Here is a 27,637-nt window from a genome sequence, read left to right on the forward strand (position 1 = left end):
TTGCCCACGCCATCCAGTATATCGCGAAATGAAAGCACGTTTAAGCTGCGCGTAAATTTCGCATTAGGGAGTATTGCAATCGTCGTTGAACCTTCTTTCCCTTCTTTTATCATCGTTCGTGTAAAAGATAAATTTAAATTTTGCGTGCCTCCTAGAGTATCTTTCGCATCCTTTAGACCCGTTCGATCCTTATCACCTTCCGGACGGGTCCGGTGCCCCGAACCATTTCCTACGGAGGCGGGCTCCACAGCTGCAGTTCGTACAGAGGACACTTGGACGCTTGCACAAACTGTAGAAAACCAGGGCATCGCGCGGATGTGTGTACCCTTCAGCGTACGCACAACTGTTCAAGATGCGGTATCCCGCACCCCCGTGAGGACACCCCGACATGCACACCAGCCTGCATACTCTGTGGAGGCGCCCACATGACCGGTACTAAAGGCTGCAAGGCGAGGGGACGCCGCTCACCGCCCGCGTCACGACAACAGCACATCTCCCGCACACCGGAACGAGACACGGACCGCTCCAGCACGTCTCGCTCATCGTCTCTTCGCCGCCAGGACCAACAGTTTCCACAGCTTTCCTGGGCGGACAGAGTAGCAGGCAAAAGATTGAACGTTCCCAGCAAGGCTTCAACCCCCCCGCCCACACAGGAGGACCCCCGTGACCGGGAGCTCCAGGCCCTGCGAGAGGAGGTGAGTCGTCTTAGCTCTCTCATCAAGACTCCCACCTGTACCCCTCTACCGCTTCCGCCAATCGTCCCTCCCACCCAACCCACGCCGCTACCCCAAACACCCACTGAAAACATGGAACAATCCGACTCCCAAACGGCCACCTCACCCCCACCCAAGAAAAAACGCACAACAGAGCACCCACCCGTCACCCAGACCGACCTTCAATCTCTAGAGGCCCGCATGGACGCTAAACTCGCCGAAATGGACGCGCGTCTAGAGGCAAAATTCACTCAGCTCATCGACCACCTATCTCAACGCTTTGAACAACAAATTGAAGCGGCATTTACGCGCATGGTACACACCCTTGAGATGAGCCTTGCACGGTACGACACCCGCCTCCAAACAATCGAGCAGGCCCTTCCCTCGATGCAACTCCCCAATCGCCCCTATCAATCCGACCCACCTACCCCACAGAACTCTCTACCCAACCCACCTATACTCACCCCACCCAAGCTACAGTATGGCGGGGCTACCACCTAATTCCTTATCAATTCTGCAATGGAACTGCCGCCGCTTCCGGGGCAAGCGCGCACCCCTCCAACTCCTCCTCCCCACACTTCCCACGCCCCACATCCTCCTTCTTCAGGACACGCATGCCCCTGCCACACTTCCTAGTTACACATCCGCTCACTCGGACGCAACGAATACACCCAGGGCTTCCACACTCATACATCGCTCCATTACACACCAAACGCATCAGATCACCTCCGAGACGCCCTGCGTGATCACAGAAATCATACACCACACACACTCCACACCATCTATTTTTATTGCAAACATATACCACCCACCGTCTCATCCGATGGCTTCATTGGAAACGCTACTGCGCGATCTCCATCGTATTGCAGGCAAGCATCCATTGATAATCGGAGGGGACTTCAACAGTCAGCATACTGACTGGGGATACCGCACCACCACGGCACGAGGACGACGACTCTGGTACTTGGTACAAGAGCTCCGCCTCACAATGCACAACAACTTTAACACCCCCACGAGAATTGGCAACAGTGTCAGCGCGGACACCAGCCCGGACTTGACACTGAGCCGCAACCTTGCGGGCATTACGTGGAACACAACACATCACACATTAGGGAGCGATCATTACATCCTCTACGTTACAGTACCCTACAAACACAGAACGACCCCTCACCTAACACACAAACTCACCAACTGGGATGCAGTCCGCGCCGCACGGGCGGCCCTTCCTGACGCTCCCATTACAGACATCGACCAGTGGGTGGCATCACTCATGAACGATGTCTCCGCACACACTCGAACCCTTGACACCACACCAGATACGCCCACCCTCGACACTCACCTGGCGCACCTATGGGAGGCCCATCATAGCATCCTAGAGCGCTGGAAAGGGCAAAAACTCAACCGGACCCTTAAAAAGCGGCTAGCCGCACTGCAAACAAAAATTACTGAGCACTCTGAGGAGCTCTGCCGATCCAACTGGGGACAGATTTGCGATAGTATGGCTGGCAATCTGTCCTCCAAGCGCAGTTGGCAACTCCTCCGTCACTTAATTGACCCCACGCAATCTAAAACAGCCACACAACAACACGTCACACGCCTTATACACAAGACCAACCTTTCTCCCGACGCACTCATCGACGTACTTAGGAACACACACACAACTCCCGGTATCTCAAACCCCCTGCCCCCCTATGCAGGCACCCCGAATGCCAATCTCGACGCGGAGATTACGGAAGCAGAAGTCAGAGCGGCCCTCCTGACTCTCCGCTCTAATTCCACTCCAGGAGTTGACCGTATCTCCAATAGCATGCTCCGCAATTTGGACGATCAGTCGATTGCCCAGCTCACGGAGTACTTCAACACATGCTGGCAGGAGGGCACCCTTCCGCAATCCTGGCGTCACGCCAAAATCTTATTCATACCCAAGCCCCACAAACCCCTTACACCTGCAAATCTTCGCCCCATCTCCCTAACCTCATGCCTGGGCAAGCTTTTGGAGCATGTCGCACTCGCCCGACTCACACAACACATGGCGGAGCAAGACCTCTACCCGCACAGCATGGTGGGCTTCTGTCCCCACCTGTCGGCACAGGACGCCATGCTCCAGCTCACACAGGATATTTTCGACCCCCTCATACCGGGCCACACAAAAGCCGTCCTCGCCTTGGATCTCTCCAAGGCCTTTGATCGCCTAGACCATCAAGCGATAATGGCGGCGCTCTCCCCCTTGAACATAGGTGAACGTATGTACACCTATATTCAAGCATTTCTTACTAACCGCACAGCCCAAATTCACTTCGGTCCCCACACATCCCGCCCATACACCCTTAGTGGGATTGGCACCCCCCAGGGATCTGTCCTCTCACCTTTTCTCTTCAATGTCACTCTCATCCCCCTTGCCCGCAAACTACAAAACATCCCTCACCTTCGGCACACACTCTATGCTGATGATATCACTCTATGGACCACCCATGGCAGTGATGGAGACATAGAGAATACTCTGCAGTCGGCAGCTACCCTCACCCAAACACATGCGCGGAGTATTGGACTCTCATGCTCTCCGGAGAAGTCGGAGCTCCTCATACTCCGCCCCACAACCCGAAACTGCCCCACCACCCCTATAACCGTGACACTGGAAAACCGGTACATCCCTGAGGTACACACTCTCCGGGTACTGGGTCTCCACATCCAAAATGATGGGAAAAACACTCTCACCATCCACAAACTCAAGCGGACGGCGGTGTCGATATCCCACCTAATCCGCCGAGTTTCTGCACACCACCGGGGTATGAAGGAGCCTGACTTATGTCGTCTCATTCATGCCTTCGTCCTCAGCCGCTTTCTCTTCACGCTCCCCTACCTTAAACTCCAGGGCAGAGAAATCTCCACCGTGGATGCCATGATCCGAACAGCATTTAAGACAGCACTACACCTACCCCTAAATACCTCCACCGAAAAACTCCTCCAGCTAGGCTTACATAACACGATAGGTGAGCTTATTGAGGCCCACAGACAGACACAATACATACGTCTCGCGAGGACCACCACCGGCAGACACATCCTACACACCCTCGGTATCAGGATACCAGCCACGGATCCCACACAGCTCCAGGTCCCCCACAGCATTCACCGCGAACTTCTTATTAAACCTCTCCCTAAAAACATGCACCCCACCTACCATGAACCTCGCCGCAGAGCTCGCGCACGGGCGCTCCACAAATACTATGGCACGGAACCGGATGCTGTGTGGGTGGATGCCGCATGCACAGGTGAGGACGCGGTTGTTGCCATCACGAACTCCCTACAACCGATTACCACCCTTCACATATCCCCAACTGCCACTTCGGAGGAGGCTGAAGAGGCTGCCATTGCCGTAGCTATTATGCGCACGGAGGCCCGGTATATATTATCGGACTCTAAAACTGCCATACTAAATTTTGCTCGCGGGAGAGTTCGCGTCCCTGCATTTCGCATACTGAACTCTCTCGCTGCACACCCGCCCCGCCACATGGAGCTCATATGGGTGCCTGCCCACTCGGGGAATCCTGGAAACGAGGCTGCCAACGCTTTAGCCCGAGGTTTGCTCAACCGGGCACCGGCGGCCTCCGATCCAGGGTTCTCACGGGAGCGCGTGCATTCATTCACTGAACTGACGCAAGCCTGCAAAACCGAGCGTCGGCTCTACCCCCCACCCCATCCCTCCCTCGACAATTATCACCAGACACTTTGGAGGCGGCTCCAAACACGCACCTTACCCTCCCCTTATATACGCTCGCGCTATCACCATGTCCACACCGACCCCTCCTGTACACTCTGCCACCACCCCAAAGCCACTCTCGATCACATTCTTTTCCTCTGCCCGGCGGATCCTCCCCCGCGGGGCCTGGAGCACCTTACTACTTGGGAGGCTTGGGAGACCCTACTGCGCTCCGAGGACCCGGCCAAGCAAGCCATCGCCACAGGCCGGGCTGCCAGCGTCATGAGCCTCCGGGACATGAACGTTTGAGTGCAGTGGGGCCGTGCGGGGGCCCAAGGACCTGCGTGTCCGCAACTCCCCTGTGTCCAATAAAGTTTTCACCACCACCACCGCATCCTTTCTCGTCCCCGAACACACCAACTATTGACGAACCTCCTTAACCATCCCACCGGAAGACGGCGGCAGCTTTCAATCGGGGAAAAATACAAAACTGCTCCCAATAGGTGTGCAATAAAGAACTATGTAGTGGAAATTAATCCGGCGTCTGCCACTACGACGTGCCTCATAGTCACATGGTGGTATTGATGGCTGAAACCCCAGAATTTATTTATTAAATTTAGTTTACTTGAGAAGCGAAGTTTTTGCAGACATTCTTTGAATCTTTTAGAACTTTCACTGAGTGCCTCATGTGGTACCCTCGCTTTAATGGTTACACTACCCGAATTATGAAATTGTGTTTGCAGCCCACAAAGCCTACCACCTTTTCATTAAAGATTCTTATATGAGAGAGGGCAGCAGTTGGCATTATGACCCCAAATCGGTGCATTTTTTTTCTGTACTGATCGTGTTGGAGACACATTGATAATTACCATGATAATGCCTTTGTTATATTGTCCTACCTGAATTGCAAGCGTTAACCCATTAGGAACCTGTTTCTTTATTTTCTTGCTGTCTTGAAATAAATGTCATATCTTAACTTACATTTATACTAATAATTCACATGCAAGAAATTATTACTCTTGCCTAATTAGTTTTTGAAATATAGCCCGTGACCATATGGTCGCACTGGGCCCTTACACTACAGCAAAATATGCGAAGTTAAAAACATTCATTTCCAGCCATGAAACATCACAAAAAACATATATAGCGAATAGTCGAGCACTTATTTAGTGTGATATGATATAAATAATCGAATACACATGCCGACGTCATATTTGTGCACCGCGCGGTTTCAATTATCTCATGCGCACCTCCACCTCTTGCCACAAGGTATTGGTGCAACAAAGTGGGCCACTTGGTCATACCGCGTACCAGTCAGGACATAACCAGTCTTTGGTATTCTGCGTTGACCAGGTCCTCTAGGCTTGTTGTTCCATCGCATCAGGTAGCTTTGTGCAATTTGCCTGTGGAATTCCACCTGCGTGACGTTGAACCCTGTGCTACGAATTAGCGCCCAAGCGTTGCTGATAGATACGTCACAAAGTGAAGTGAAAATCGGCCACCACCACTTTTTGCCACGGATTGCAATCCTATAGGCACCTGCATTTTCAGGCATCTCGTCCGTACCTCCTATAAATCTTGTACTTAGCAACAGTGTTGGGATGGGCCACTTTGATTCGCTTCTTCTCAACATACGAGTACTTGCCCTATCGAGTACGGTATTGTCACAAAGATCGAACAACTCAACAAGTGGAAAGTCCCTGTAAGCAGCAAAGTTTGGATCGGGAAATATGCCGAGGCTTGTCTGGAGATCACCCTTCGTCCACTTAGAAGCAGTGGATAATTTTGCCGGAATGGCCAGATCAACTACAGAAGAAGAAACCTCTGATATTCTGTCACCTCGCTCGCCGGGGTCGTCAGCGTCCGAGTTGCATCCACCAATGCGGCGTCCGTCAAAGAAAACAGTTTCAGCGCCGGCTAATAGCTACCACCTGCTTAGAATGTCAATGAGCCCACCTGAGCCTTCATCGGCCGAGTTTTCATCAGAATAGGTGCTAGCCTCTGGCGGCTCGATAAAAACCACTGACACGTGGTCATGTTCCTCTATGACTGCTTCGCTATTTCTTCCAACATCAACCTATTCAGACAATAAAATAAGAAATAACCCCTGTGGGAACGCGCCACCAGCCGTGCACGAGATGAGAATGCAGTTAAAAAACATAAAACGTTAGGTAGCATAAAGGCCTAGCGTGACCATATGGCAACGCGCAAGATAACACGCACGTTCATGGATAAATCGAACATTATTCTTTCACAAATGCTCATCGAAGGTCACATATTTAAAGAGCAATACGGAGGTAAGGATATCTGACTATTGCTCAAAGAAGTAGTAAAAAAAACACACTTACCCCTTGGAGAGATGCATGGCAACGCTACTAGCAGAGCAACACTTATTCCTGCATTTGCGAGGGGCTCCCACAATACGACGGACAGCTGCTGCCACTTGGTATCTATAAAGGGAACTCTAATCTGTCAAACGGCACGTCAAAGGCGATTTTGGTGCCGTTTTGTTAATCCTAATTAATTGAAATCCACTGTGCAGACTAACGTGACCATATGGTCACGCTGGTCTTTAATGGGTTAATTCAAGCTTGTCTCCCAGGTCTCTCTGGGGTTGACTCATTCCCTATTCCGTTTTATTGTAAACTTTCAGGGTACCTTGCTACCAAATATCATTGCTTTCCTGGAAGCAATAATGCACCCTTCTCACTATGTGCTCAATAAAGTGATTTATTCCGTATCGCTAACACTGTAAGGACTTTTTCGATGGACGTGATAAGAATTCAGGGTCTATTTAGTGGTAAATGTGAGAGAAATGTGTTAACATTGCCTGGCATTTGTTTGAGGTTCCGGAACCCGAATAAATCGCTGTTCACCGCACTGCCAAGTGTTCGGCGGGAACTCAGTCGACCGATATGCTGCCTGTTCAAGGAGCGAAGTGCGACTGACGGCGGTCTGGAGCACACGACTATCATGTGCATTATGTATGTATATGCGTATAAGTATTATTAACGCAATGAAACACTTTCAACATGTATGGTGGCAATCTGAAAGTCAACTTGCGCTTTATTGTCAACGATTTCAACATGAAACTAAACGTAAAGATAGGCAGGTGAGAAGGAACATGTGTGGCACATTCTGCGTATAAATGTAATATAGATTAAATACGCCTGTGTCCAGCACGATAAGCAACCGAACGCACGTCAAAAGGACACACATGGGTTGCTGGACACATGTGAAGACTTCCTTTATTTTCCTTCTCGAGTTCAACTTCCCACATTCCTGACGCGTTCCTTGGTTTTTAAAGGTTGCACATCATGGGCAAAATCTAACGATAAGCGCGCTCATGTAACGATAACTATAACGTGGTGATGACAGTGATGGCATTGTCCAAGTTTCAACGGCAAATATCAACACACTTGTCTGCACACTGGAGAGGAAAGAAGGGGCACATGGAAATTTAGTCGCCTGCTGTGATCAGGCAAAATAGTCTGGCGAGCTTCACAGACGTTAGTATGTTGGCGAGGGCACAGACCGCTGGCATATAAAAATAACATCTCCCGGACAATTTTTTAAGCGTCGAAGATGAGCCATACGACACAGGCGACGACCTTTGTTGTTCGTGGCAGACGTTTCCTTTCAGTTGACTGTACCGCTTTTGACGGCTTCAATAATATTGTGCCTTTGTGCTCCAAATCTTGCGATTACGCTTTTTTCTTCGCTTGCTCGCTTCAGACTCTTCCATCATAGTTTGTGTACACGACACCTATGTAAAAGAGGAAAACAAGAAAAGCACAAGTGATTATCGAAGTGGGTAGCAAATAAGCACAAAGAGTTTGCGGCAACTCATAGCCTATAAATAATGCATAGCTATATGACCTCATCGGGACAGTGCATACCCTTGTATACTTCATTTCGCAAAGTATTACATTAGATACAAACGGATGTTGTTCGCTTTAGAATTCAAGTGGGAAACTGAATTAGCCAAGTTTCGAATATTTTCATTAATGTGTGTGAGCTCTAAGCAGGCACACAAACTGTCTGTAAGAAGTGATCAAATTATTAGTAAAATAGGAGTGTTCCCAAAGACTGTAACCAGACTTAACGACAATAGGAGTATCCGTTGTGTTATCGTGCCTACAAGGCAAAGCGACTTCAGTGCTTCATCTTCTACCCTGTGTAGACCCCTTGAGCAGTGCCAGAGAGCCTAACAAAATAGCTTTCACAAAGTCATGGTAACAAAACAAGTATATGTCGCATCGGTGAGTTTTATGAGAATAAACGTTCGAAAAAGATCCTTCTCAGATCTTGGCATGTTATGTTAATATCCGACGATCGAGTAATCGTTGCTTAAAAATGATTTCAGTGTTCCCGGTTATGTTGATCAGACTTTATTTACGAGGATTTTAGCATTTGCATAATTTATCTGCCCCCCCCTCACACAACGCCCCATTTACTACGTGTATTTAAGGTGATAAAATAATATGCATACAATTATTGCACTTCCTTACCGTATGACAAAGCTAATACTGAACTGCTCAGCGACCATTTACTGTAGAGGAAATAATTTCTTTAAAAAATCAACTACTTCCATACAATTGAACTAAATCAAAGGCTAAGACATGAGATAAGTTGCACCAAAGTTACACCATGATGTAGTAAGACAGAAAGGATCCACAAGAACGCGCAAGGGCGTTTCCGACGATGCGTTATAACGTCAACTTACATTTTTCAGTGAGCCGCGCACATGATGAATGGTTTATTCTTTCTTCTGCTCCATGGTATGACAATGCAAGCTTGTACGACACGCTGCAAGTCTCTATGAGTATCGCTCTGTCCGTGTCACTTGTGATTGATGACACAGGTATGCACGAACAAATTGTGAGTTGTTCAGCAGGAAAGCTTCCGCGTGTCCGAGTCTCTGAATTTTCAAGGACGAGCACATCTACTTCCGACGACATGGGAATGCACAAGGTACCGCGTCTGAAACATCACTCGTAGGCGAATCTTTGCAGCACTCCCCATTTTTTTCCAGTTTTCTGGCGGCACACACACACACACTTGAGCAGGGGCCGCGCGTCGTTGGCAGGGCACCGTTTCCACTTGTTAATTCAGTTCATTACAGAAAAGGACACACGGGAAGGAAGATCCAAATAAAGAAGAGCGTGTAGAGTGACCAAACACCGTAGCAGCAGCTATCCAACATGTCCACTTTTACTGGTCGTAAGCCATCACTCACGCCGTTCAGGCCGTCCATAACACGTCGTTGGCACGTCCGTAACGCGGTCTAATGTTCATGTCTGTCGCACAGCTCGATAAAAGAATACTAAAAATGAAATAACCAAGAACAGAAGCCTGCTCAGGCGAATGATTCGATGAGCGCAGCCGGTAGCTTGGAGCTTCTTCATTTAATTTTTGGAGACACAGACTTTACAGGTGGTGATTTCTTCTTATGCAGAGATAAAAGAGTGTCAATGAAAGCGAACAATCAGGCGAGATGTGGCACTCTGGTGTGCCTCCCTCCTGCTGGTGTTCTATTGCGTCACTTTGCGGGCTGGGGACAGCGCGGCTGCAGTACGTCCCTTGCTCATAGGCCAGTGCTCTTCTTGACGATCCAGACTTGGTTGTCTTCCTTTGGGTAAACGGACGAAATTTGCAGCTGCATGGCCTCTTGCGTACTTGCGGTCGTTGTGGATGGGCAAGCGTCTGTCTCCGTAGCGTCTTTCTTGGCCGTTCGACCTGCGCAAGCAGTAAAAAGAATATATTAAGTTGTGCAAGCCATCCACGACAATTGGTAATGTAAGCGAACGGCTCAACAAAGTTTCGAGGGCTACTCGCTTCAGTAAACATGATCCGCATTAAGGACTGCACTTGTTCCAGTGAGGACATTCAGGTATGCGCAACCTTTCTTGTTTAGAGAATGGAACCTATAACTAGTGCATCTCTAGCGGTGCTCGAACCCTCTCCTGCAGCTGCGACAGGTGCAGAGGGTGGCGGGACAAGAGGAGGCTTGTCCTTCCCGAGCACTCCATAAGAGTGTGTAGACCTTCAGACGCCCTCAAACACTCGCGCCACAGCCCACACTTCTCAAATCAGGCGTTCGGTAGAGCACGCGCCCAGAAACTCGGTTGTGCGTGACTACGCTCCCTTTGCAGTGGCGTCTTGGTACTGGTGGTGAAAGTCTAACACCACCGACCTCCAGTTAGAAACCATAAAAACGGGCGAGAAAGCCAAAGAAACCTATCCGCATTGAGAGCTTAGTAGTTTTGCCCTAAGGGGGCGAATCATTGCGAGCGAAAGCAGTGTTTAGCTTTGTGCCGAAGCCCCTCAGCTGGTGGGTTATAAACGCGCCGGGGCAAGACGTCTCGGCGACGTAGCACGCGAGGCAACTACAGCTGCGCGGCAGATCCAGCGTGCCGACAGCTACGAGCTTCGAACCATGTCAGTGTTCTGATGCACCTCGCAGCGCGGCCAGACTGGATTTCGGAGCACGTGATATGATTTCAGTCCGACCGTGCTACGAGGTGCCTTGGAACACTGGGGTGGTGCGAATATCGTAGCCGCCACAGCTGCCAACAGCGCCACAGCGGCGTTACAGGCATTCCGCGTCGATGTTATAGGAGATGGTGCTGAAGGAAAACGACCGGTGTTTTTCAGCTAAATATTTTTTCTAGCTAAATATCACTGTATGTGCACCACACTTTCGCTGCACAGAAAAAAGCGTGAGAGTGTGCTGGCCTCGCTTGACAGTATTTTGCAAGCAAGCGCATAGCACGTCCTTCTATTTTGGGAGGATCTGCACTCCCAAGCTGCAAACTCAGCGTCGATACCGTGACCGCACGACCGCAACGATTTCGATGGCGAAAGCCTGCCTCGAGCGTCCGTATCATCGTTACCACAGTAAAATATTTGAAAGAACGGTAAGTAGCGCTAGCGAAGCATGTCGAGTTTGGTTAGAAAGGGTTTCTGCAACCGTGGCGGTGGTGCAGTTTTGGTTCATGTTGTTTTTGTTCGATATATAATGCGCAACCGAAAAGCGAGATGCTGAAAGAAAGTTCCAGCAATGGATTGGACTTCGCCCAGTTTCTCAACTTTCTTTCGAAATTAGGCATGCGAACCTAATAAATTTCTTTAACCAGAGGGATGATGGTGTTCATAGATAATAATTGAGTATGTTATATACGGAGCGATGACTTTCAAGTTTTACGAAAATATTTAAAAATTGCATGTCGCAGATGACATAATTCTTGTTATTGAGCTGGATTATCTGAAGAGGTGGAGTTTACTAGCACGCGAAATTGAAACACAAGTTCAAGAAATCAGCGAAAATTGATTAATGAGCTTCTTAATGACACTCTGCGACACATATGCAATTTGCGAATTGTAGCCTGTAAGTTTGCAAGACGCATCCACTTGAAATAAATCGCCAAAAACATACCAGTTTGGAGATACTATTTTCCAAAGTGGGAGAGAAAATACATGCGTGTTCCAGTTAATTTTGTGCTTAAATTCATAAAAGAGCGTTTTGTTGAAGAAATGGACCAGCAGTACATTCTTTCAGCGAGTTTTACGGCGCATATGTTGAAACTGGCGTCATTCTGGAAATAATTCCAAATGAACACGTCTGACAATCTCCCCGGCCACAATACGTAAATTTCAATATGTGCCATAAACTAATTAATTAGGATGTTGATGAGTGAATTTTTGTGAATTAGCTGAATATTTCTTTGTTCTATCGTGCAAATAATGTCTGCGTCTGTGAGCAATGCAGCCCAATGAGTAGTATTATGTTATCTGGAACAGGCTATTTAAAAATATGCTTAAAAAAGAGAAAGGGGGATCACCCCGTATAGCATTCTAAACATGAGCAAAGCACAAATTCACATGTTGACACTGCGCGAAGTAGAACCGAAACGACTATGTATTTCTTCACGTACCAAGGTGTATACTTTGTACATTTATAACAGCGAAATCAACGGTAACAACACGATCGTTGTAGTAATGAAGACAAAGAAATCAGCTCCGACATGAACAACACCTCCACTAATTGAAGGAGTTGGAAATGTGCGCACGCCCTGAGTCTTTGGTTACAATAAAACGCAGCGTTGAGACATACACTACAAAGCAAAGAGGCAGGCACATTTGTTTTTGGGACCACCATTTCCGTCTTTACCGAAGCGGACGCCAGGTTCTGCTTTCCCCATGAGGCGAGCCATGGAGTATCTCAAGGAGCTTTGTCGCACCGTGATGCTGAAGGATGCGAACGAAAGAAAAAAAAATGAGGAAAACACGCGGCTTTATTGAATGGGGAAGGGCGAATGAAGTACGCTTTGAAATTGTGAGCCTCTCTCGCGGGTCTGTATTTGCTCCGTTATTGTTAATCAGAGAGAGCGCTTTGTTCTTCGAAGCATCATATAGGGAGCAGAATGGACCACCTGTACTGTGTCTTCCTTTGTATTTCCGACGATAGAGAGCCACGTCTCGTCGATTTCTTTGTGTACAATTTGTTAGAAGCCGGAATACGCGCTTTAACATGACAATAGCAAGGAAACACAAAGAAAGCTGCACCCTTTTCTGCGCTGGCCTTTGATTGAATGTTGTAAGGGATGCTAGCCAACCATTCTCTGAAGAACGACGCAGGAGTGCTTGCGCTCGCATAGGAAACTACAATTTACATGTGAACTCAACAGCATTGTAAACCTGGTGAATTTCAAGTTAAGAATTGTTCGAAAGCTCGCATCGCGCCAACTTTCTTTTCCTTTAATTGAGTGATTTATTTCTGTAATTTGTGTTTCTCCAAGTAATTGGTCGGGTCGTTGTTTGTGAGCAAACAAAGTCTGTTTAAAAGATGAGCTCCACAAGGGCATACTGCTCAAATCAAACACCATTCACTAAGTGCAAAACATTATTCTACAACAAAAGCATCATCATCATCATCATCATAATCAGTCTGGTTTCGCCCACTGTAGGGGAAAGGCCTCTCCCTTACTTCTCCAACTACCCTGGCACTGTACTAACCGTGGCCATGTTGTCCCTGCAAACTTCTTAATCCCATCCCCCCACCTAACTTGCTGCCGCCCCCTGCTACACTTCCCTTTTCTTGGAATCCAGTCCGTAACCCATAATGACCATCGGTTATCTTCCCTCCTCATTACTTGTTAGACCCATGCCCATTTCTTTTTCTCGGTTTCATTTAGGACGTCATTAACTCGTGTTTGTTCCCTCACCCAATCTGCTCTTTTCTTATCCCTTAACGTTGCACCCTACATTATTCTTTCCATAGCTCGTTGCGTCGTCCTCAATTTAAGTAGAACCCTTTTCGTAAGCCTCCAGGTTTCGGCCCCGTACGTGAGTACTAGTAAGACACAACAAGAACAAAATAGCTATAGCCAAGCGAAATTCAGATAACATGGCGTTTGGCTATAGCAGGAGCATATATCTTGAGAAGCAAACCGTTCTCAGGGTCTCGGTTTTTCCATCTCTCCCAAAAATTCCTATTTCCTTCCCTGTAATTTGCCGTCATTCTCCCCAACTTCATTTGCGCGTGCTGTGGTCCACGTGCCGGTAGGCCTTCGTCGTGAAACGGTGACAGTGCTTTACTGTTTCAGTTAGCTTCACCGATTGTATTTGAGCCTATCTTAATATTATCACTTCACTGAAATACCACTATATTTAATGGAGTCAGGACTTTCACCAAGGAAGAGTGGGACGCCCTCCTGCGAAGTCCCGTCTTTGAGGATCAAATCCTGGCCGTCCAGCGCGCCCGCGATCGGGCCGGCAGACTAGATCTGTCAGTCCCGTCGTGGGATTAGCCAGGTGCGCGTTTTATCGCGCTTTGCTGGACAAAATAAAAGTTTATTCACTCACTCACTGATTTCCCTAGATACCAAGGATAGGTGCACACCCGGCGTATCCTAACAAGCCGACATAAGCTATACAATCATTCTGCATGGAAAGAGATGCACTGGTGTACCAGCGGCTTGGAGGTTAAAGTTTACTGCAGTGCTCGCAAGTAAGTCACGATGTATTCATGACGTATGCGCAAACCAGGCGTTAGAGTATAGTAATGCATGCTTTTTTTTCATCCGATATTAACTTCAGAAATAATAAATTCTACATTGCGACCTATATTCCCTGATGCTATAGGTCGATAAATAAATAAATAAGTAAATAAATAAATAAATAAATAAATAAATATATATATATATATATATATATATATATATATATATATATATATATATATATATATATATATATATATCCCCAGTGCATCGCTGGTTGAGTGCATACTCACCAGTGCATACTACTGTGCATCGGGATAGGGATGAGGGATCGAGAAGCATTTGAAGGGAGAGATATATCGATATGTTTCGTAAGGCGGAACTCTTATCAGCACTAGTCAAAGTTATCAAAGCTGCGTGAACATGTTTAACAACTTAGGTTAACATGACGAGCCTAATCAAATTGCTCGATAGTGAGTTAAATCTGTCGATTAGGCCGCAGGTGCTTTGAGTATGATGTAGGCAACAGCAATACCATCGCTACAGAAAACCCGTACTCTTCTATTTTTATTAATATTTAGGACTAAAAAACTGTACTCACTCTTGTTGAAGTAATCACTTCTTCTCAGCTTCACCACCGCGAGCACGATGAGTGGCAACAGGCAGAGTAGGGCCACACCCACGACCACCGCGAGGAGCAAGACGTTCGAGTAGATTTTCGCCGCGCTGCCTGCATCCAAAAGGGGCAACCCATTTATGAGTTCCAAGATAACAAAAAATCCATTATTGCTCTTACTACATTATGTATCATATGCATTGCATTATTTTTGCGTGTATAACCCGCAATAAGAATGCAAAAAGAAAAGAAACTAAAATCGGGATGCGAGTTACAAGCGAATTTCTCCATGAAGTGTGACTACACGGAAATGTGGGATGCGAATTTTGCCTTTAGATGTGGCTTCACGGCAGAACGACGCTTGCTACTTTAGAGCCAGGTTTCCCGCCATTTAGTTATGTTATTCACTAGGGTACCGCGAACTCTTCCCAACTTTGCATGTTGAAGCTCGAGCCCCTCTCCCCTTCATCGTAGCCCATTCTCCTCTTTATCAGACCACCACATGCGTTCAGCAGTTAGCGAATATTGCACGCGGCGTCGGCAGTCTAGTACTCGGATCACGATGAGCTGCGCTCAACGGAGATCATGGCATAGCGAAGCTGATGATAAACGTGATAAAAGCAGCGGAAGAAAAAAAAACGCCCACGCAAGAAAGGCGCTGAGCTAACAGTTGTTAGTTCAGCGCCTGACTTGTGTATTTCTTTGCCTTGTGTTGCCCTTGTTATTGCGCTGCTTTTTGCCATGAAGGTAAACCAACTCGCCCAATTTTACACTCTATTGTTGATCATAAAGCTCACACGACGGAGGAAGCCGCGATTTGGCTTTCTGATTGCGTATCACGCCCCCATACGTTCGTCACCCGTGCCTTCGGTGCTGCCTTGGTCCGCAAGGAGAGCTTCGCGATACGGCTTGGTCGCGTTTTCTCCTTGGCCCATGTGCGGTCTACTCCGTCTGCACTGTTTTCTTCTCGTCGTGCGAATGCTAGCCTGAAGACTGCGAATTGATCTGATTCACGTCCCATGTCACGAGACTGATTCGTCCGCGATCACGTCCGTTTTGCGAATTCAGCTTTATCAGCATCGCCGATGAGGAGGGGGAGAACAGCCGCTGGCTGAAGATACGACGTGGACGGGTCGCGCATCTGCGAGCGCGAACTTCTTCGAATAATTTTAATGATAGCTTTTTCATGTTTGCTTCAATTGAAATGTCTTTCTGCGGGGTCATAATCTACACCACTACCTGAATGGCGACATATGATACGCGACAATTTTAGTTCTTATATTCACAGCTGTGTATTTATTTGGAAAAGTATGGTATATTTACGCATACCTTGTGTAAACAAAGGCATAGAAAATAAATGTTCATGCAATCAGGGGATAAATGCGAATACATTTTATCATGTATATCAGGGTGGTTCCCCTTTCCTAAATAAGATAGACAGTGAACAACAAAAAGAAAGGGCAGGGGGAGGAAGGCGTACGTTGCTCCAGGTAATGAATGTTGCGGCAGTGTCATCACATCACATCACGTTGCGTTGTTACCGGTACATGTGCGGTTACACAAGAAGTATTTGTTTAAGAATACAGCCACGACTTGCTTATCAAGCTATTCAAGGGAGTTATAACGTGTCTAAACCATCTTTTTATTAGCCTGCGATGATATATTGTATATGAAGATCTATACCACGAAATATTATTTTGGTGGAGCCAGTTTACGTAAACTAATAGCTACCCTCTTCCTCATGCGGGCGTAGTTCTTGTTTTCGGATTGGAACAAAAGCAGAATACTGCATAGAAATTTGTCATTAATCCTAGAGCAGTACGGACCTACTCGGCGATATGTTATCTAGCTATGCAACGCAAAATGTGCATCGTGTATTGCTAACTGCAGTGACCACTGTAAAAGTTACCGTTCATGTTCAGACCACTTAACTGGCGCACACACAATGGGCAAGCTTCATGCAATTTCCTTAGTCGAAATGGCCAACAATCTCTCACATACACACGAAGACACACACACGCATGCACACAAAGAAACACATTAATCATACAGCCCAGTTGACTTGTATCTTACCCGACTTCGTGAGCTTCCCTACTAGAGGCATGATAGGTGGCAGAATGGTGAGCTCGGGGCTGCGGCCGCGCTCATTCACAGCTGATACAACCAGGAAATACTCTACGCCAGGAAGGAGGTCATGAACCTGTTAAGATGGAAAAAAATGAACCATGTATTGCGTCTTTTGACGCAGCACATATGAAGTTTTGTTGACATTCGCTATCTCAATAATATTGCGGCATTATGTAGGGACAAAGTACTAAGTGCATTCATTTCCACTTTTCTCACCAGGAAGACCTTACGGATGAACCCAGCTCTCTCTTGAAGCAAGCCTGACACTCAAGCGAATTTGTCTAGAACGTGGGAGCGTGCGCATTGTTTGTTCCTTTCGTTTCACAGAAGTCGCTGGTTTGACGCACCGATGCAAGCTAACTGAGATGCACCACAACGAAAAACTACAATGCTAGAATATTTGAAGTGTTCTGCCAGCTTATAGGTAAGTGCTTCACCGAGCGCTGTTGGTCCAGTAGTGGGTTACATAAAGTAACAAAAAATAACCAATGCCTTTACCCCATGTGATTTACCAATGCCCACGTGACTCTTAACTTTCTCTAATAAACAGAACCACCGTTCACAGAATTATTTTCCCATAAATCACAATCAGCATTACTCACTGTTGTGTCCCCTCGCAGGCTATCATACTTGGAGAAGGTGGAGATGGCCGCGCGTCGGCATTACAGTAAAGCATGAATATTACATGGCTGGAAATTTCAGATAAACAATTTTTTTTGTGTGAATGCGCTTGTCATTTACGGTGTCGGATCTTCGTCGATATGCTACCGCGATACCCTGTGTGAACCTGAAAAGAGGCGTGTGCGCTTACCCAAAAGTCTGGTTTATCGGCAGTGAAGTTAGCAGACACAGTGGCTGTCAGCACATCATGCACGGAGAGCACGAAGTGTGCCGGCAGGTGTCCGTCCGAGCCCGCCTGGCACTCAAGGTGTAGTGATCCCTCGGTCTGGTTTGTGATGGAGCAGTTCTCTACGGGCCCCGGAGGACCTGCTTCCAGACGGGCCGACGATATGGCGAGAAGAAAACGTGAGCAGGGAAATGGGAACAATGAACAATAAACACGGCGTGAGAGAAGAACTGCGAATAAAAGTACCATGAAAATAATACCTTCCTAGAATTTGGATTCTGCACCAAGGGAAAGTCTGTTGAGCGTTACCACATCCCAATTACTCAGACTATTGTCGATAGGGCTGCTTATCTAGCATGTCGCAGTTCTATCAGTGACGAGTGGTGAAAGGAATAATTCTACCAACACGAAAATAGCAGATTCTCTGTGGATTCCATACGATTCCACAGAATATGTAAGAAGCATATGGGTGACATAACGATAGTTGTCTCCGACTAACACGAAGTTACACATTACCTGAGGCAGCAGTAAGGCTGTTATTGCACGCAAGGTTGCCTGCACATTTCTCTGCGCAAAAATGTGTTGACGGGTGAACTGATCAGAGCAAATGTGGGCGTTTCCAGGTGTTCAGAGGTTTATCTCCTCAGCTCTCGGAAGCGAATACTTCTCTGTTGGCTGGATGGTCGCGTAAATGATATTGCGCAAAATGCGTCACAGAAGATTAGCAGTTTCACAAAATTTAAATTATCACTTCTGAGAAGCCTCGCTTCCCATAGATCACAAGATGTGCTTTGGATTCGCACAATCTTTTTCCGCTTGTTACTAGCAGACGCTGCGCTTCACGCTATGCTTTCATTTTGGTGAATAACCAACCAGCAGATATTACTTCTCCAAAGCTCTGCGCCATGCGTATGTTCATAGGTTCTTGTTAATTTCACACAGACCTCATTTCTTAAGCGACAAATACAGCTTAGAACTCACATATAACTTTCACCGCAAGTAATATCGTTGCATTTGCGCACAGAATCGGCGTATTGTTTGTTTACTTTTTAGGAAATTGTAACAGTTTTGTGTTCAGTGGACGTCGCGCTTTTCAAGCACACTATACAAAAAAGGCATTTTCGTAGCACGGCGCAATGTTGCACGAAATTCTGCTACAAAGCAGTATTCAAAACCGCAGTATTATTGGCTCCTTTGTAGCGATATTTGAATCTATAAATTATTTGAACGTTGTATAATACATGAGTTGTCCTTAAGCTAACAGGATCCCTCGATAAATTAAATAGAACAGTTGTCCTTAGGCTAATATATTCAATATATAAATTAAGAGCAACCGCATCTTTGATGTAAAAACAATCCTTTACAGATATACGCCAATTTCACGTGACACAGATAAGACGGTAAAGTTGCGTAAGTAGGGTTGCCAACTGTCTCAACTTTTGAGCAGGTGTCTCGAGTACTAAGTTGACCAAGTTCAGATTTCAAACGTCCTGACTTTTGCTTGTTGTTTCTCAATAAGAATCTGTAAGCCAAATTCATTTATATAATGCATGACAGCTGGGTTTTACATTATTCTTTTTTTGCTTTCGGTTATATTGTCATAAACGTAAAGACCGCTCTGTTTGTCGCGGTTGTAGTTCTGTTGTAGGATTACGCGGTTCGATTATTTCTGTCCGTATTTGTAGCCGTGATAGTTAGGCAACTACTGAACCTTTCTTGCTGTAAATCACGACATGGTTGGACAAAAAAAATGAAATGTACAACCTTGTTGCACGTACCGACAAAGCCCCTGTCATTGACAGGGTCTCTCATCTTCAACTGCCTCCCTCCTCGCCCCCTCCCCCTGCTATTCCGACTGCGCCCACTCTATAAAGCCGGTAACACTACGCGTAAGCGACTTCTCACAACCTACGGAAGCACTGGGGCTCCGTCTAATCACTCACGTCCTTGCACGAACGCAGTATCTGTTGCGTTGCATCAGAACCAGAGCGTGGAGCCGGTATAGCACACTCTAAAAATTTTCACACCCTTATGGGTGTAATGCGGGTGTATTCATCTTTTCACCCCTTGTAAACACCCTTGAAACACCCTTTTTCAGCGCAAAAGGGCGTTCAACAAGAAAACACCCTTGGAACACCCCCAGTCTTTCTAATTTACACCCTAATTATAAGGGAGTAAGTGAACAAGCTTACAGTATATGATAAATGAACATTGCCAGTTAAGGCGTTGATATTGGCTGTACATAAAACGCGCGCTACCTGCGCTTGTATCAGGTAGCTGGAATGATTAGATCGGGGCACCTAGGCAGCAGCGCACTGGCTCCGAACAGTGGTCAAAAACGAAGTTTCCCACGAATGTTGATATCGAACGGATGACACTAACGCGCAGACTTTGCATAGCCAGATATCTGCAAAAGGCTTCATATGATCAATAGCAAAATATTTACAATGCTATCACTCAATGCTTAAAGGTGTGCAACCAGTTAGACTAGGAATGGTTAGAAGTGAGGGCTAACGGTAAATAGCTCACCAACTTACGGTTTGTAGATGACATTGGCATACTCAGCAACACTGCAGACTATTTGCAACAAACGTTTGAGGAACATGTCGAAGAAAGTGTAAGTCTGACTGAGAGTTAATATGCAGAAGAGAAAAGTAATGTTCCGCAGCGTGGCGAGAGAACGAATGTCATGGTCGGCAGTCAGCCTCTAGAACCTGCGCAGAAATACGTTTATTGAGCTTAATTAGTCGCAGGGGCCTCTGATCAAGGAAATTAACAAAAATAAAATATTAGCTGGAGAGCTTACGCCAGGCATTACTAAATCATGACCAGGGAGCTTACTGCTAACCGTTGCTTTCTACCGTTAGTAACGTATGGGGCCGAAACTTGGAAGTTACCAAAGAAGCTTTGGAAGACGTTGAGGACCGCGCAACGAGCGATGCAATGAAAATTATTAGGCATGATGATAATAGACTGGAAGACAGCGATGTGGATTAGAGAGCGAACGGGGATAGCTGATATTCTGGTTGACATTATGAGGAAGAAGTCGTGCTGGGCAGACATTGCAATGCGTAAGGGAGAGAACTGCTGGTCTATTGGAGTTGCAGAATGGGTGCTAAGGGAAGGGGAGCACAGTCGAGGACGGCAGAGAATAATGTGGACGTGATGGAATTGGGAAACTTGAAGACACGTGGAACCAGTTAGCACAAGACAGGGGTATTGGAGATCGCTGGAGAAGCTTTCGTCCTGCGATGGACGTCAGAATAAGCTGATGATGATGATGACGTGACGACATCCATGCTAGCTTCGCGGCATGTCATTCATGTTATGTCATGCATGCGTGTCATGCACGTTCTGATAGCTCGATTTGCGTCGATTGCGCGGGGGGGAGGGAGGGGGGCTAGTAGCGGCGTAGCCAAGTGGGGCACGCCGGGCACTTGTAACGCTCACTAACAGTAAAATTTTTGCTGCTATGGCAATGGCCCCGCTCCTTCCCCCTCCACGGCCAATTGGGACTCCCCCCCCCCCCCTCACACGAAAAAATTTTCTGGTTACGCCACTGTCGGGAGAGGGTATAAGATTGCTCTAGACCCCTCCCTGTAACTTGTCAACGGAAACGGGGGACGGGAGGGCAGCTGCCGCCGGGCCGCAAACCTTAGGCAGCCCAATTACCGGCTGCATTTCCCTTTGCACGTGAATACTGCTCTAATGCCATTACACTGTAGGATCTGTGGCGGTTCGAGGGCATGCGACAATAAAAAAAACCCATACAGCCATCAGCAAGTCTTAGCTTGAGCAGATCTTTGGGAGCTGGGCAAGACTCTCGCAAAAAAAAAAAAGAAAAGCTTGGCACCCCTCTTACAGGCATTGTCAACTCTGGGTCCCACCGCTGACTGTACATTTCCGGTAAAAAAAAAATCACACCGGAACTCCTCTCGGATTTGTCTAAGTGTGCGTAAGCATTGTGACTCTTCCTCATCTACACGCAGTCCATGTCGTTATCAATGTTATGAGACTTGAGCCGACAAGTATAAGCGACAGCGCTGCGGCGACACGAGCTGCTCTGGTCGGCGGCGCAAGCAAAGTACTGCAGGTGGCGGGGCCAGGCGCGCTGGTGACGTTCCGTTCGTTTTGAGCTGTTATCGCTCTTTATCCCTCCTCATCCGCGCCGAAACATTATCAACCGTTCTCCGGCGGCGGCTGCTTGTGGCACGGCCGCGCGAACCGTATCTTGAAAGCGAACTGCATTGTGGACAGAGTGTGCCCACTGCTGAAACCTTCCCGCGCTGTGTTCGCACCGTTTACTTCGCTTTGAAAACAGACGCGCGTACACCTATGTTGAAAGTGTTCTGCGAAAAGCGCATAGTGCGGCATGAGCTGAGAGCTTCGTGAGCGCAGTGTTCTCGCCGCTTCGGTCGCGTTGAAGCGAGAGCTAGCACGAAGGTGAATTCACTCGCTGTTGCGGGTTCTATTTTGAAACGTATCGTGTGGTACGGACTGACGGACGGATGTTTTTTCTTGTTGGAGAAGTATAGAAATGCTTACGTTGTAAAAAAAATCGCAGGGTTCGCGAATTTCGCGATAAGAACCAACACCAACCCACTCCTCGGCGCCCCGCGGAGCGATGCCGTCTTGATCGCCCCCTCGCAACCCCGGGAAAAGGGACACTACCTATCTCAGTTGAAGAAACGATGATGAAACGTTAACGACAAGAACGGCATCTCCTAACGAGTTGTCTTATGGCCTCTAAGATTTGCGCGCGCAGCTGGCGCGCGCGAACCTGGGAGGCCCTAATTGGCCGCTTAATAGCATAAAAAGACAAAGATAATGCCAAATGACACAGTTAAAAATTCAAACAAATAACTGATCTTAATTATACTGTTTGGGAAAAAGAAATAAAAAATTAGACAGCCGCAACACACGCCACTAAAGCCACCACCGCCGGCATAACGCGGAACCAACAGTTGGCAACATTCATTCGCGCGTCATTGCTTCGTTCGCTTCGTCTTCGCAACGAGAGCCGCCATCTTCTCGCGCCTAACGTTTTGTATGGCTTTGTTCTCTGCAATCCGTGCACGCAGCTCATCGGTGGATGCACGTCTGCTCGGCGTCGCAATGCGGCCTGCGTCATTTTTTGGTGTTCGCGCAATCGTTGTGAAGCATGTCGCATGTGAAATGTTTGGTAGAAGTGCCTCACGTCCAAGTCAAGCCGCCGTACGGGTGTATGGCTGTGCGCCCTGTCTCGGAAGCGTCAACGGCTTTCCGGTATGCGGATTTCAGGTACGTGCAAATGCGTTTCGCCCTCCTATTGAGCTCCGGCGCAAAGCGTGCAATATTTCATGTGAAAGATGCAGTGCCCGTCATTATGGTGTGAATTTCGAGCGGCAAACGAGAACTTTGGCATTTAGAGCACACCGCGGCTGCTAAGTTAGCGTGGAAATTGTTTTACGTTACCGTAATATGTTGCTGTCAGTCTAATCTGCGGCTTGTGGACAGCTAGCCCATTGACTTTTGCTTGTGGCAGCGATAAGTATATAAATGGAAGCGGTAATAATTTTCGAGAGCAGAGAGTTGTTTCGCTCGATGTTTGGTCGTGTTCATGGCGTTATGAAAGCTAGAAAACTAACTGGCTTTATCGTGCTTAGTTCCAACTCCAAGGGGCGTAACGTTGGCGCTGTATATGCTTGTTTTCGGTGTCACGAGTACCACTTTCATGCTTTTGTTGCATGAGAGGTAGCTGCTGCATGCCGTCTGGGCAGAATACAACAAAAGCAATTTCCTCACTTTCATACGTATGCAATGTGACGTAACAAAATTTCCAGCGTTTTATTCTGAGCGTAAATATCCAGTATAGTTTAGTAAGAAACTCGAATTCTGTCTTAGCTTAGTAGGCGTGAAACAAGTGAAACTCTTTCCTTTTTGAATTCGCCCGCAGATGCGTCATCAGGTAATTGACAGTAGCTTCGCTACGTGAGTTGTTTTATGCGCCAATATTGCCTGGTTAAGTATCCTGTTAATTTATGCCGACGCTCGTTCATCTTGATTTTAAGCGGTTACTATCCCCGAGTACCGGACGATGCCAAACTTGTGAGGTGTAGCAAACGCGGGAAATTCAATGTGGCGTGGCTGCAAGTTCCTGTTTTTACGTTTCTTGCATTCAAAGCCAACAGAGTATCACTGATTTATTTTCCATTTCTGCTGTACTTGATCAATCTAATGTGACAACTGCATTTGCTCTTTAATGTTCTCCATTTACTGTGTATTCAGCTTGGCTGCCGTCCTCTCTTCAGAGGATGCTGCTGTGATAGCTCTTTCGTATAGCACATGCCTCTAGGCCCTTGTGTTTCAAGGGCTCTGGCGAGGCAGCAGTGCTCCAAGTAATTTTACCATCCTGTATATTTTCTATTTTGCATCATTCTTCCACGATGGATTTTAATGTTCATACTATTTGTCATTAGTCATCGCCATAATTTTATAGCACGTAGATTTTACGCACTTTACAGCGACAATTTTTAGGCCAGTTTACAGCCAAGTTACATCTTCCATAATACATCGTCAACATTACCACTTGTCATGGCCCTCTTTGGCCAAACGTGGCCCTTGCGCCATAAAACACCACACATCATCATCATCAGCTTGGCTGCCAGAAAATGCTTGAATTTCTTTCAGTATCCAAGTGACGAAATATTCCACTGACGGCCGTGTGTGAAACACGCAAGATGACAAAACTGATAGCAAAATGATGAGATATTTCTTTTATAGCGTTTGGACTCGACTTTTGGTGAGGCTGTCGATCGACCTTGGGCCTGGTGACAGCACACCCGACATCGCCAAAGTGCAGCCTATCAGTTGAGCGCCCCCGAATGGACCATCAACATCGGAAACTGAAGCAGAGCCAGGTAGGGCCAATTTTTACTTTGGAAGAGAATACTGACAGCTGCCTCTTTTTTTTAAGAACTAAATAACATATTTACAAACCAATCCTTTCTCTTTGTGCAGCCTACATAGAATTGTTTTTTTTGTTCTTATACAGACCTTCAGAAAGCAGTTCTTCTGAACCCTTTTTGCATGCACAAATAAATAAAGAGGAGTTCACTTTCTGAAGAAATTGATGCACTGAAATGTGCGTTCGACACACAATGAGATGCAAGGTAACCAGCAACTTTAAAGCGGTAAAAAAACAAGTTTGAAACAAGTTCTAACATCATAACCCGCCTTGGCATACGGATCTAAATATAACAGCAACAGAGGTGCATGCAGAGAAGTGTTTGTAAATGTTTGCAAGATATGTACATTGTCCATGAAATTGTTTTATTTACTTAGAGCTTCTTGGTGCCATGGCAGTGCAGTAAAAGCTCAAAATGATGCCCCTGCTCCTAATAAAGCACCTTTAGATATTAAAATTAAATCATGGGCTTTTACATACCAAAGTCACAGCCTGAAGTTTTGGGAACCTGGCCTTCTTTAATGTACACCTGAATGTAAGTGCATAAGCGTTATTGCATTTTACCCTCATTGGAGGGCAGCTGTCATGGCCTAGATTGAAGCTGGGACCAGCATGACTGAGCAGCATGGCATCATAGTAAGTGGGCTATAACACTAGGTCAAAATGAGAAATACTGCTTAGAACTACCAACTTCTTGGCTCACAAGCACTTTGCACTAAGTTAAAGGAGTATGGAGTACTGACAGCGACTGTTTATGTACCAATTTCTTTTTAACCTGACTCCATTATTAAAGTGCGAAGCTTCAATTAGTCAAAACCAGCCTAAATTACAGAACCAGCTCAAAACACGCACCATGTATAGCTGGATTTGGACATGAAAATGGAGTCAATTCATGTCGCCGAAAATGGAGGTGGCAGTCACACTATTTCATGCATTTTGCCTAAAACATAGTCAATAATTAATCAATTTCTAAAATATTCTTTTCAAAAAGTTTTTTTCAAGCATGAAAGGAGGAGCCAAATGGTGTTCAGGTGCACGAGCGGTTAGTTGCACGGCACTTGCATGTGTTCACTGGCTTCTTTCAAGCTTGAAAGAAACATTTGTTGCACCTATTGAGCAGTAGAAAGCTGGATTGGGAATTTTTCAGGGTGCTCTACAATTTTTGCACTGACACTTTTGCTTTGAATATAATATTTGAGCAGTTAAGTAATCGTTGTTAACTAATTACCTAATTACGAAAAATGCAAGAATTGGTTTCACTTCCTCAAAACGATGGCAAACGACATTACCTTGGTGCTGTCCAGCTACGTTGCAGTTGTACATATTTAAAGCTTGCATGTGTTATACAGACCACCTGGTAATTACAAGGCATATATAGAAGTGGCTAAGTTGTGTAAGCCAGCCATGTGTAGTGAATCATGACAAACAGCCATGTTTCTTTGACTTAAGGGCATGATAAGATTGACATGCTCGACACCTTGTATCAGTGTGTTCTAGGCCTGTTCGTAGTTTAGCTACTACATAAACAATATTTCTCCACGTGTAAGCTCATATGCATCTTTCAAGTATATTGCCTCGTGTGTCCAAAATAAACCATCCTCGCGCTTCCTTCATTATGTCTTTATCTGTTGCTGTGCTAAATTTTTAACATGCAACTGCACAAATTTTCATCTAGTTTTCATGTTTCCTCGTTGTTTGGTGGCTTTATTTCTGAACAAGTTGTTTTCGTTAAACCCTGTTGCACACAGCAGTACACAGCATTTCTGCCTAGAGTGGAAATGGTTTTTTTTTTCAGATTGACATAAATACACCTTGCCTGGGCAATGTAAGGCATTCTACATAACACTGCCATGCAATAATGTTTATATTGTATTCCAGCATCATGCAAAACTGTTTACTTACCAGATTAGAATATGTATAAGTGTTGGAAGTAACAGAACTGGAAGAAGCCAGCAGATAATGAGGCCAAGGAAAGCATACAGGAACATGTGTTAAGTTTTTTCATATGAAGTATAGAAATGATAAATTCTGGGTAAGTGAAAGTGGATTAAAAGATATCCACCTGTGGGTGGAGAACGGACCCATAACCTTCACATTACACATGTGATATACTAACCACTGTGGTACTACTGCCGTGTTCGAGCGTCGACAGTCTTAGGGGCCATTGTGGACGGTTGAATGCTGCCTCGGTGGCACAGTGGTTAGTGCATCGCATGCCTAATGCAAAGGTTGTAGGTTCGTTCTCCCCCCATGCCTGGTTGTTTTTTTTAACCATTTTCATTTCCCTTTATCATTTCTACATTTAAATAGAAAATTACAAATAAGTTTCCACGTGCCTTCCCTGGCATCTTCCAGCTGTGATTCAGAAAAATTTTGACCCTCAGTATCCTTTCTTCTCCTTTGGAAGAACAGGAGCTTCATTTTAAAAATAATGAATTCACCTTGTTCAGTATCTCAATGTGGTCTCAAATCTTATCATAGCATGTGTATTACTAAGTGAAGTTTTTGTTAAGATGATATAGCATGGGACCTAATTAGTAGCCTTTGTGTACAGATATATGACTAGTCTAATAAATAGGAGGATTTTATAAAGCACTTCTAACATGGTCTGAGCATGTGTTTAAAAAAACTAATCTAGCATGATTTCAGGCATAACTGTTGCCCCTGAAAAATATTTGGATAATATG

The 27,637-nt window shown here is 46.2% G+C and overlaps 2 protein-coding genes across 3 annotated transcripts in view; one reads left to right on the plus strand and one right to left on the minus strand.

Annotated features, from left to right (window-relative positions):
• Nucleotides 1-1,701: 1,701 nt before the first annotated feature.
• Nucleotides 1,702-3,205, plus strand: LOC135903066 (uncharacterized). The gene is made up of 2 exons (XM_065433430.1): nucleotides 1,702-2,956; nucleotides 3,045-3,205. The coding sequence occupies exons 1-2, from the start codon at nucleotides 1,702-1,704 to the stop codon at nucleotides 3,203-3,205; spliced, it is 1,416 nt and encodes a 471-aa protein (XP_065289502.1).
• Nucleotides 3,206-7,457: 4,252 nt separating this feature from the next.
• The window catches only part of LOC135903084 (nephrin-like), a 342,159-nt gene continuing 321,979 nt past the window's right edge, over nucleotides 7,458-27,637 (minus strand). Inside the window, exons 10-14 of one of the 2 annotated variants that reach the window (XM_065433454.2) lie at nucleotides 17,969-18,144; nucleotides 17,104-17,230; nucleotides 15,016-15,144; nucleotides 9,137-10,149; nucleotides 7,458-8,176 (exon numbers count right to left, since the gene is read on the minus strand). In XM_065433454.2, the coding sequence (XP_065289526.2) occupies nucleotides 9,998-10,149; nucleotides 15,016-15,144; nucleotides 17,104-17,230; nucleotides 17,969-18,144 (584 nt within the window). In that variant the 3' untranslated portion in view covers nucleotides 7,458-8,176; nucleotides 9,137-9,997. Of the gene's footprint in view, nucleotides 8,177-9,136; nucleotides 10,150-15,015; nucleotides 15,145-17,103; nucleotides 17,231-17,968; nucleotides 18,148-27,637 lie in introns of both variants that reach the window. The other variant, XM_070532333.1, reaches the window with a different exon arrangement.

The sequence above is a fragment of the Dermacentor albipictus genome, chromosome 1, assembly GCF_038994185.2.
Source record: "Dermacentor albipictus isolate Rhodes 1998 colony chromosome 1, USDA_Dalb.pri_finalv2, whole genome shotgun sequence".
NCBI lineage: Eukaryota > Metazoa > Arthropoda > Arachnida > Ixodida > Ixodidae > Dermacentor > Dermacentor albipictus.

Excerpts from the sequence above, each read along its gene's own strand:
- LOC135903066 (XM_065433430.1), top strand. The coding sequence starts at position 1,702 with ATGCACAACAACTTTAACACCCCCACGAGAATTGGCAACAGTGTCAGC. Across the intron at positions 2,957-3,044 it reads CCCCTTGAACATAGGTGAAC|TGGGATTGGCACCCCCCAGG; the intron begins GTATGTACACCT and ends ATACACCCTTAG.